We start from the raw sequence: 11,862 nt of genomic DNA on the forward strand, positions 1-11,862 counted from the left end.
GTGAATTTCCCACTTTTGAACTGGACAGCCCCACAGTGGTGTGGAGTCGCTCCGACCTCAGTCCTTCAACCGTCCACCAGCGTCAGCTTCAAGGAGACGAACTGAAAGATCAAAACCAGCGTTACAGAGACCGAACATCCATGAAGAAGAAGATAGAAGATGAAGAAGATAATTCTTTATTGTCATTGCACAGTCATACATAGTACAGTAGTACAATGAAATTGGAAAAACTGTCCTACGTCGGCACTACATATAACACAACACGACACGATATGACACATCACAACGCAACACAAACAACACAACACAGTATATTAACTTAGAAATAAAAAAGAAGAATAAGTGTTATGTGTATTGCACACTGTTATTATTGCACATTAATTATTATTGCACCTTGTTATAAATATAAATATTATTATTGTTATTGTTTTAAACATTGTTACCTCCCCCTAAAAAAAAAGTCCAGGCAGGTAGCCAATCAGGTCAGCTATTTGCATTGATTAGGGCTATTGCCCTGTTGTAAAAGCTGTCCTTGAGTCTGTTTGTTCGGGACCTCAGCAGCCTGAACCTCCTGCCAGACGGCAGCAGCTTAAACACCCGGTGTCCTGGGTGTGTACAGTCTCGTAGGATGCTGCGTGCCCTCTTGAGACAGCGAGTGCTGTACAGGTCCTTCAGGGAGGGAAGAGGATGTCCAATGAAGACTGACGCTCTGGAAACTGGAGACATCAGCCTGACCCTGACTGACCTCCAACTGTCTGACAGCGCCACCTACACCTGCTCCGTCAAAGACACGATGATAGGACAAAGGAGAGTGACAGATGTACAGCTGGAGGTCAAAGGTCAGCAACAGACACCTGCTGTAGGCACATCTGACATCACTCAGATAAAGCTTTATTATTTTAACACTGTCAGAATAAACATGATGAATCTTTGATTGAAGCATAGGCCTATTCATTAAATTCATGAATTTCATTGAGTCAGAGGTCAAAAGTCATGTTGTTACTTGTGTTTCTCCACAGAATGGTTTCCATCCTGGGCCAAAGCTCTGCTGGTTCTCCTGGTTCTTCTTGTGGTTTCTGGAGGTCTTTTATGTCATTACCGCCAGTATTTCATGTCAGGTGAGTGTCTCCTACTACACAACCCTTAATGCCGATGGTTGATTAAACACCATAATCCTTTCTCAGATCTCAAGTATGCGAGTCCGTGCTCGTGTTCTCAGCAAGTCTGGACTTGCCGAGGACAGATGTATGAAGTTAACACAGCTACATTCTCGCCTGAAAATAACTCAAAAGTTTATTTTGTGACCCAGAATAAGTCATCTTTAAAAGTTCTTAGCCGCGCTCCTCCGCCATTGACATGTTTGAATTTTGGACAAAATGCATTCTGGGATATTTAGCTGTACCAAGTATACACAAGTCACCACCGATGCATGCTCGATAAAATGGGTGGAGCAAGAACACATCCGGGAATTTTTCTCATTCTCGGCTTGATGCGTACTTTGAATTGGGAAAGTAGTTGGTCTCCGACCGATGATGTAACACAAGTACATCAGAATGCAAGTACGCACAAGTACGCATATTGAGACAGGTCCCATGTTTCTTAGATTTTTAAAGTCAAGTACAAAAACCACAACTTTGTCTGAATTTGGGGGGAAGAAAGAAAGAAAGGATCTGAAAGAAATTCAGATCCTTCAGATTAACTGGTTGGTGTCATCCTTCATCATGACTAAATCTATCTTCATCTGTTTGGCAATGACAATGTAAGCAATAGAATAGAATACTGCACTAAGGTGAAGAAGCACAGAAATAAGTTTACTGTGAGGAGGCTATAAGAAGATCAATATTAACGTTCACTACAGCTCATGTTGTACTGTGGTCATCTCAGTTTACAAGGTGGAGGTGGATTCAGGGGTGGAGTCTGTCCAGCTTATCTGCAAAACCACAGTTTGCCTGCCTAAAGATGCTAAAGTGGAGTGGAAGGACAAAAACAACAGGAAGGTCCACGTGTATGAGAACGGCTCTGACCAGCCTGAAGAACAGAACCAGGATTATAAAGGCCTAACAAAGATGAAGAGAAATTTACCTGGAGACCTCAGTCTGACCCTGAAAAACCCCACAGAAGAAGACACCTACACCTGCACCGTCTACAGCAGGGAGGGAAACATCCTGCTGAAGAAAGATGTGGTGCTCTACGTCAGAGGTCAGTGCTGTAGATACAGGTCAAAGGTCAGAGGTCAGACTCATGATGGTGGTTCAGTCTCAGTGGGCTCCATCCAATAATGTTACAGTGTTAGCATGTCTGATGTTTGTGGCTGTTTTGGTTTTTATTTGATTTCCACCCAAATGTAAAAGCTTCAGCAGATGAACTGTAGGAGCAAAGTTCATGTGTGAGACTTCATCTGAAAGATAACATCTTCTAGTTTCTGAACATGTGTTTGTTTAGCACGTGGCTAAAACACAGGCTAAGCTAAGTCAGTTCAAATATCAGTAAAAACCTTCTTTGGTCCTCATCTATAATCAGTCATATCTGAGTCACAATAACTAGAAGATGATTTCTAGCAGAACTGTGAAAATCTCCACATCCTTTCTCCATGTTATCATCCAAAGCTGTGTGAAGTTTCAGAGCTCTGCAGCTAACAGAGACTTTCAGTTTGCTGCTCTCTTCCTCTGACAGCTCCATTCTTAGGGAGCGTTAGTTCTCTGTTTCACTTTATTCCACTTATTCAGTCTGATGTTCTCTGATCTGTTTCTCTTGTTTAGTGTCTTAAATGCTGCCAGTGCCTCTCTTTGCTTTAACCAACCTTTCTCTTTATTTCTGAGCTTTTTAAGGACTTTAACTGATGCATCAACCTTTGAAAATGGAAAGAAATCAGTGTCACATGTAGTTCTCCCACATCAGCTGGATTATATCTATAGCAGCAAACAGCAGCTGATCCACAAATCTTTGTCTGTGTTAATAAAGTTGGATCAGTTCAAATAGTTTGTTGCTCTGCACTTGAAAGCAGCAGTTTTTCTAGTGAGGTGTTTTCATGGTGTTTTATTGGTGCTTTTACTAAAGGAAAGCTTCTATCAAATTCTTCCAAATGTTGTCAAACTGAGCTGTGTGATGAAGTGAGTGTGACAGAAACACTCAGACTGTGTTTCTCTGCTTCATCAAGTCAAATCTGGTCCTCAGAGACTGAATAAAGTCCTGTCCCACTAACAGCAGCTCCAACAGTCTGTTCACTGCTTTCTTCCTGTCAGTCTTCATCTTTCTGCTGCGTCTCCTCTTCACACTGACCACTTTCTATCTAACAGTGAGCTCCCAGTGAAGCAGCAGCATTCAGCCTGTTAGAGTCAACACAAATGTCTCCATCCAAGCTCATGTTGTGCTTTGTTGTCCTCTCAGTCCCCCAGGTGGAGGTGGATTCAGGGGTGGAGTCTGTCCAACTGCCCTTCAACACCACACTTCACCTGCCTGAAGATGCTAAAGTGGAGTGGAAGATCAGTTCATACACAAAGGTCCACGTGTATGAGAACAGCTCTGACCAGCCTGAAAAACAGCACCAGGCTTACAGAGACCGAACAAAGATGAATGAAGACCTGCTGAAAACTGGAGACCTCAGTCTGACCCTGAAATACCCCACAGATGGAGACAACTACACCTACACCTGCACCGTCTACAGCAGGGAGGGAAACATCCTGCTGAAGAAACAAGTGGAGCTGAAAGTTAGAGGTCAGTGCGAAGGATAAACTACGCTAAATTAGCGTTTTTGCTAACAGCTACTATAAGCATAAAAGTTACTGTACGGCTATCATTTGTTAACATGACGCTTGTTTTTATACATGTAATACATTTATTACCAACCTGAGAGTTTATCTGCTGGTCATTCGACATGACGGATGACTTCTGAAGTCTTAATTCTGCTCAAGATGCTGTAGAGTCCCGTCAGTAACACTTTCGGTCCGCTAGAAAAACATAGTTCTATTAATCTGCGCTCGATTACTCTTGAACCGGAACTAGATATAAGTCCCAAAAAACTGAATTATAGAAGTGAAACTGAATGGTGAGAATTGAATCCGAAATAATTCGAGAGCTAAATTTTTATAGGATAAAATACAGTTTCAAAGCAAAGGAATTCATTTTCAAAATATAAAATTCAATTTCAATTTAGTGATGATCATTTTCAAACCAATAAATTGAATTTCAAATTCAAATTCAGTTTTTAAAAGCATTTATTCAAGTTACACTTCAGATTCAATCCAAGCAATTCAAATTCGAATTTAACTTATTCAAATTAAGTTTCTGATGGCACAGATTTCTGCCCATAAAGCTTCTGTTTTAAACATTTGATGTACTCAGCTGCATGAAGAGCACATGAGATTTTCTCTGACACAATTAAATAAAACACGATGAAGGTCAAAGGTCGTCACCTGTATGTTTTTTAGTAGATAGTGTGTTATTTACCATAAAGTGATTCAGAGGTATTCATACCAGAGTAACCAGAGAGGATAATATATTTTTAAATATATAACTTTCTGCAGCACTGAATATAATATCTTCATGTAAAAGTCCAGAGCCTCTGAGGATTATCCAAGTATTTATAACATTATTCACTAGCTGGCCCCATGTCCTCATTTTAGGTTTGACAGCGTTTTAGTAGGTAAAAGTGAATGCTTTGACATGAATTGAGCTGCGGTTTGCGGAAGGCCTCCAAGGGGACTGGTGATGGTTCCTGGGCTGGCAGATCCCCATGTACTAAATAGAAATGAAATGAAGGAGTTAAAGAATTGAGAACAAGGAGGGAGGGGAGGGAGGGTAGGGCACGTGAACGAGAATGAACAGCTCACAGAACTGGGGGTACTATTAATATCAACACTTCACCGAGTTCTTTTGATTCCTCAGAGGCATCCGATGGAAGACAAAACACTTTATTTCACTTTCACAATACTTCTAGAAGGAAGATGCGTCCTGCAAGACACGTTGCCGCGGATCTCAAAATGGTGACTGGCACCTGACAATTTTATTACCCTATTCTAGTCTAAATAACACTATTTTTCAGTAAGTTTCCACTGCAAGATGGTTCCCTCTTATTTTCTACAGGAGTCAAGTCAAGTCAAGTCAAGTTTATTTATAAAGCACATTTAAAAGCAACCAAGGCTGACCAAAGTGCTGTACAATAAAATACAAATATAAAATAGTATAAAACACAGGAACATAAAATACCTCACTGATAAAACAATAAACTAAAACAATAGGTTAAACCTTGCTAAAAGCCAATGAAAAGAGGTGAGTTTTAAGAGCAGTTTTAAAAGTTCCTAGGCTTGTGGAGAATCTGATATGAGGGGGTAAACTGTTCCACAGTCTGGGTGCAGCCACAGCAAAAGCCCTCTCTCCCCTAGTCTTTAATCTATACCTGGGAACATCTAAAAGCATCAAGTCTGCTGACCTCAAAGATCTCCTGGGGCAGTAAATGCTAAGAAGCTCTGCCAAGTAAGGAGGTGCAGTACCGTTAAGAACCTTAAAAACCAGCAGTAAAATTTTAAAATCAATCCTAAAAGCAACTGGGAGCCAGTGGAGAGAGCAGAGGACCGGAGTGATGTGGTCTCTCTTTTTGGAACCGGTCAGCATGCGAGCAGCAGCGTTCTGCACCAGTTGGAGGCGATGCAGACAGGAACGATCTAAACCAACATAAAGGGAGTTACAGTAGTCCAGCCGTGAAGTAATAAAAGCATGGACCACCTTTTCTAGATCATTCCTGCTCAGGTAGGACTTGACTTTAGCTAAAATCCGTAGGTGATAAAAAGATCCCTTGACTACGGAGCTGATTTGTTTATCAAATTTAAAAGCACTGTCAAAAGTAACACCGAGGCTCTTAATGGAGGACGTACATTCAGAAGTTAGGGGTCCCATAAAATCAAAGGAAGGGTTGGAGTCTTTAGGAAGCCCAAACACAATGACTTCAGTTTTACTTTCATTTAGATGTAGAAAGTTAAGAGCCATCCAAGTCTTAACGTCAGACAGACAGGAGAATAACGGCTGCAGAGAGTCCTTACAGTCTAACCTCAGAGGGAGGTAGATCTGAATGTCATCAGCAAAAGAGTGGAAGGACACACCCTATGTTTACGCAGCACATCGCCCAGAGGGAGCAAATACAGAATAAACAGCAGGGGGCCTAGAATGGACCCCTGAGGTACACCACAAGTTAAAGGAGCTCTGGGAGATGACAGTTCACCGAGGTGAACAGAGAAACTCCTGTTATCCAGGTAAGACTGGAAAAACTTTAAAACAGTACCTTTCAAACCGACACAGTGTTCTAAGCGGGATAACAGTATGTTGTGATCGACAGTGTCGAAAGTTGCTGTCAGATCTAATGTTACTAGGACAGCAGCACGACCAGAGTCAACAGTTAAAAGCAAATCATTGAAAACTCTCAGTAAAGCGGTTTCAGTGCTGTGACGAGCTCTAAAACCAGACTGAAACTTCTCATAGAGACTGTTGTTGTCTAAAAATGACTGGAGCTGCCTGAAGACAACTCGTTCCAATACTTTGGACAGAAAGGGCAGATTGGAAATGGGCCTATAATTAGAGAGTATAGATGGATCCAGGTTAGGCTTTTTGAGAAGAGGTTGAACAACAGCATGCTTAAAAAGTGTTGGGAAACAACCAGAGCTGAGACAGGCATTGATCAGGACCAGAAGGACAGGTCCAACTGAGTCCAGGACCTGTTTCAGAAGACGAGAGGGGATAGCGTCAGTGGAACAGTTGGTAGACTTGACCTTGCAGACTATTTCATGCAGCTGAGAAAGAGAAATTAGCTCAAACTGATTAAAGGCAGATTGGCATGGGAGAGAAACACAGGGATTGAAAAGAGAAGGTGGAATGGCAGACTGCAGGGAGGAAATCTTATTAACAAAGAAACATAAAAAGTCATTACAAAGGGTAGCAGAAGGTGTGAGGCAAGTGGACGTATGAGGATCAACAATGGAATTTAGAACACGAAACAAAGTCTGAGGTTTATGAACATTACTGCTAACCAGGTTAGATATGTAGGAGGACTTAGCCTCTTTAGCAGCTTTCTGATAAGTTAAAAGAGAGTCTCTCAGAATATTGAAAGAGATTTGCAGCTTGTCCTTTTTCCACTTTCTCTCAGCACACCTGCAGGAGCGCCTGAGAGCGCGAACAGAGTCTGTGATCCAGGGTTCAGCGTGAGCTTTAGGACGGAGTGATTTTAGGGGAGCGATGGAGTCCAGAATAGAAGTGCATGTTGAATTAAAAAGAACAGTTAAATTTTCTGCACACAGGGAGTCAATCCAGTTCACTGTGGAGAGCTCAGAGTTGTTAAAAGCAGCAGAAAACTGGGATGGTACATGAGTATTGATGATCCGGTGGCGACGTGAAGGAGCTTTAACTGCAGCAACAGAACAATGTACAGTGGCAGAAAACAGAACAGGATGGTGATCAGAGATACACGCACTCTCACAGATTTCAGAGACGTGGATACTCAGGCCATGGGACATGACAAGGTCCAGTGTGTGACCTTTCTCATGTGTGGAGCCAGACACACACTGAGTCAGGTTAAAGGAGTCCAGCAATGATACAAAGTCTCTGACCAGAGGTTTAGATGGACAACACACATGGATATTCAGATCGCCAACAATAAGAAAATGATCAAAATCTACTGAAAGTCCTGATAAGAATTCCCCAAACTCACTAATAAAGTCCTTATTGAATTTGGGAGGACGATACACTACTGCACACAGTAAAGGAATAGATGAGTTCAGTTTAAAAAGCTGTAGTTCAAAGCTGGAAAAGGAGAAAGATGAAATTTGATGACAGTCATAAACTGATTTAAAAACACAGGCAAGGCCTCCACCTTTACCAGAAGACCTGGGAGAGTTGAAAAAACAACAGCCTGGCGGAAGAAGCTCAGAAAAAGCCACAGTCTCACCAGCATGAAGCCAGGTCTCAGTCAGGAACATAAAATCCAGTTCATGAGAAGAGAAAAAATCCTTAAGCAGAAACGTCTTATTGGAGAGGGAACGAGTGTTGATCAAAGCCATAGATAAAATGAGATCAGTAGCTGTCATCGGGATTGATGTGCGGCTGAGTGGGCAGAGGTTTGAAATAACGGTACTAAATCTGCGGATCCGTGGCTGAAGAGGAGCCGATGACCCAACACCCGGAGCAGGAGCAACCAGCGACGTACTAGGAGAATCACGCAGGAGAGGAGCAGGCATCAGGCACGGGCCAGAGGTGGAAGAGAGTCGCTCACCTGGGCAGAACACCACCGCCGGTATGGCGAGGAGCGAACCAGACGACTGAAGGAAGCGCAGGCCGAAAAGCGGGCCCACCGGTGAAACAGGAGCAACACCAGGCGGAGTTGGAGAGACAGTGCGGACCCAGGGTCCTCTGGGTTGGAGTGAGCCTCTCACGGTAGCAGAGTAGCAAAAACCCATTTGTACAAGGAGAGGATCAGCCAGGCAAGAAAGTGACAGGAATGCCTTTGTACGAACCAAAAGACCACTTCACTTCCCTCGTCTTCTCCAGCATTTTCTCCAGTATAGCTTGGGAAGGAGGAACCAGGTGCGACGTAGATAAGGCGGAATGCCATCGAGCGGTGGAGGGGCACTGCTTGTTTGCCCATCAAAAACAAGGGACAAAGGTGCTGTCACTGCTGAGTCTCGGATAGTAAGAAGAGTTTTTCGGTCATAGGTCCGGAGCGAATTAATTTCCACAGTTAAGGCAATGAACAGCAAACAGAAAACCAAAAAACAGGTGGAGTGACGGCGAGCCAAACATACTGGTGCCATCTTGACTCACAAGCCTGTGATTGATCAGGAAAACATGGGCGAGAGCCTACGACTGAAGGGCACCTATTCTAATGCCTTTATTATTCAGGGCTGTGTCCACTTAACACTACTTCTATATGATTATATGGCAGTTTTGATTAATATGAGATTAATATAAGGCACAGTAATAAAGCACTTCAGGTAAGATCATTCCAACTTCCTCACTTTTGGTCTGCCCCCATAGCAGACCAACACTACTGCAAGTCATCAAACATAATATCAGCGGATTGACCCTCCCCAGCTCCCAAAAGTGGCACCATTTTATCTGCCTCGGCATCAGATCCTCCAACAGCCTGATTAATCACTCTTACCAATAATGCTCTGAGGCAAGGCACACAACAACAGCCACACGTTACCAGAATAGCTGTAAAAGTAGATAAAGAAACCAAAATACACATAATAACTTTAATAACTCTTCCATTGCCCAAAGACAGAGGTCATCCACTCTCCCAACGGATTATTGACTTATTGTTTCCAGAACAAAGTGATGAAACTGGTGGAAACAGACAGAAAAAAAATCTAGAAACATAAAAGATGAAATGACAGAACCACACACCCGAATGCTCGTGCATGGAATTAGACAAAATCTTCAGGCCTTACAACGCTCAGGTCACAGATCCATCAGGGACTATATTATTAGGAATAAAAGTGCAGCACATATCGCCAAACATCATGCAAGTGCCACCTTTTACCGCCAACAACATATCTAATGCCATTCGATTCTGCACAGTAAGAAGAGAAGTGGGTCCTAATTGTTCTGCAAACCCTCCTACAGCATCACCAATCTAAGAATATTATAATGGACGTAGTTAATACGATCCACATTCTTATTTGGAGTAATTGGAATAATTCCCGCAATCAAAGGCAACTTCTCAAACCCAGCCGCAATTGGGTTGGCCAACTTATAGTGGTCTGGCACCCATCTGGGCACACCAATGCAATCTATATACGTTGGTGAACCTATAGAAAGGTCAAATGAGCTTGTCGAACGCTTCTTCAAAACATCACGTCTACGTCTGCTGTTAGCTGGGCAGTGCCAGGTTTACCCAGTCGCACCCTCTTTTCACCCACCAGTATTAACGGGGCTCCCAACTGCACTAAGGCACACAAGCCAGATGTTCCCTTTGGAATTCTCACAAACAACTGATATTCGCCACTATAATAATACAAACAAGATTGTGCCCATCAACCAATATATGTGTCCTTCTCCCGTGAGACGTTCCCCCTGACTGGAAAAATTTCGACACACCAGTCAGCGGGAATCTTGCCTGTCATAGTAAAGGCCTCCGAATTCACATATGCCACCACGCTATGCTTTCAAGACCCTTTGGATAGCTTTAGCTACTCCAGCCACATATTGTGTGCATGTTGGATGCCTCCTCTCCACGTTGTCTAGTGCAATGCTAATGTACATGAGCACATGTCTAGCTCCCCCTCTTTTCTGAAACAAAACTCCATTCACTACCCCATTTGTTTCAGAAACATGTAAAAAGAAATCTCTGTTTTAGTCCGGAACCACAAGGTCAGCGGTGCGTGATAGATCTTGTTTCAATGAAATAAAGATCTGTTCTGCTTCAGCAGTCTAATTCAATTTAGCAGTGAGGTAAATATAAAAATAACCACTGCAGCCAAAAAGAGTGCCTGACGAGCCCAGTTGTAAGTAAGCTATTAAGACTCGACTGTACACTGTGTTCGTGTTTTCCTCCGAAACAATATAGTTCTGCTGGAGCAGCCTTTTAATGCCTCTTTCTGTCTCTCGCTAGTAAAGTTGACCCAGACAGTAAAGCTAGTTCCCGGCTACGAGCCTGACATGGAACCCAAAGTAGTGGTAGAGGTTTCCTTACCACGGTTCAGAGCTGCGGACCTGCCCAAGGTAACAAGAGAGTGCAAACATGTTGAGCGATTGGCTGTGTTAGTTTAGTGAGAGATTTATTTGGAAAGAAAACAATTTTCACTTGCAGTCACAAACTAATGTGTACGCTTATGCCTGCATTTTTATTTTGTTAAATACAAACAAAATTGTAGCAAAAGTGCTTCCTCGTGTCTGGCCAGAAAGAGTGTACCAGAAAGAGCTGTTTATTTGGTAGTTCAATGAAACTACTGTACTGTACTGTACTATACTGCTGAGTGACTGTCTTCTGCTTGTCAAATACATTTCATTGCAATGCTGACCCTGTGCTAACTTGCATATGACAAATGAAACTGAAACTGAAAGGCTTCAGATAGTTAAGAGTGAGAAAAAAATTGCATTTGTATTTGCAATTTTGTCTTGTTACACAATATTTGGAATTAAATTTAAAAAAAAAACACTACATTTTAGGAAATATTAGTGGGTGTTTTTGTGTTTGTTTTTTTGTACTACTTGGACACTAAAGCGGCCCTCCAATGAGATGACGGTGCCAGAAGTCGCCCGCGGCTCATATGAGTTTGAGATCCCTGGTCTAGAGGCACTATAGCCAGCGAACATAGCCTGTGATCTAGATTATCAACCGAACGAACATGGCCCCATTGCAACATAAAGACAATTGAACGAATATACACACTCACAATCTAAAACCACTGTAGCAGGAATCCCAATTCTTAGCTCGGAATCGAGCCGGCGAAAGAACTTGGGCCCACATGCTTACAGTGTAATAAACTGTGGCAAATTTAGTCACTCGATTTCAATCGAGACACGAGTCGCAACCTCTCGCGCTTCACATGCACACACACAGCTTAGAAGTGCTGCTGCAGAGACGCCACTCATGAACCTCCGCGGCCCATCTGTCCAGCGGAGTATGTGGGGGCCTATTCTCATACAGACTTCAACTGTGGCAGGATCCCCGACCCTGACTGTTTCTTTAAGATGTCCTCAAGTTCAGTTTACCACTCTAGTCCTCCCGTCCTACGGGTCTCGCCCTCGCGTCCATGAGCGACTAGGGCAGCCAAGCCCAGAGCAGTTACTCTTATGCTATCACTTTCAGCCATCATCCGCAACAACCAATTAGTTTACTCGGCTTATTACACCCCAATTTAGTTGCTCTAATGCACT

At 42.9% G+C, this 11,862-nt stretch overlaps 1 protein-coding gene across 1 annotated transcript in view; it reads left to right on the forward strand.

The window, feature by feature from the left end:
* The window catches only part of LOC106096632 (uncharacterized), a 102,208-nt gene extending 90,921 nt beyond the window's left edge, over positions 1-11,287 (forward strand). Inside the window, exons 6-10 of the mRNA XM_025905224.1 lie at positions 1,893-2,148; positions 7,133-7,187; positions 8,142-8,275; positions 10,595-10,704; positions 11,207-11,287. Of these exons, the coding sequence (XP_025761009.1) occupies positions 1,893-2,148; positions 7,133-7,187; positions 8,142-8,275; positions 10,595-10,704; positions 11,207-11,287 (636 nt within the window). The remainder of the gene's footprint in view (positions 1-1,892; positions 2,149-7,132; positions 7,188-8,141; positions 8,276-10,594; positions 10,705-11,206) is intronic.
* The last annotated feature ends 575 nt before the right edge of the window (positions 11,288-11,862 follow it).

Source organism: Oreochromis niloticus, linkage group LG3 (genome assembly GCF_001858045.2).
Source record: "Oreochromis niloticus isolate F11D_XX linkage group LG3, O_niloticus_UMD_NMBU, whole genome shotgun sequence".
NCBI lineage: Eukaryota > Metazoa > Chordata > Actinopteri > Cichliformes > Cichlidae > Oreochromis > Oreochromis niloticus.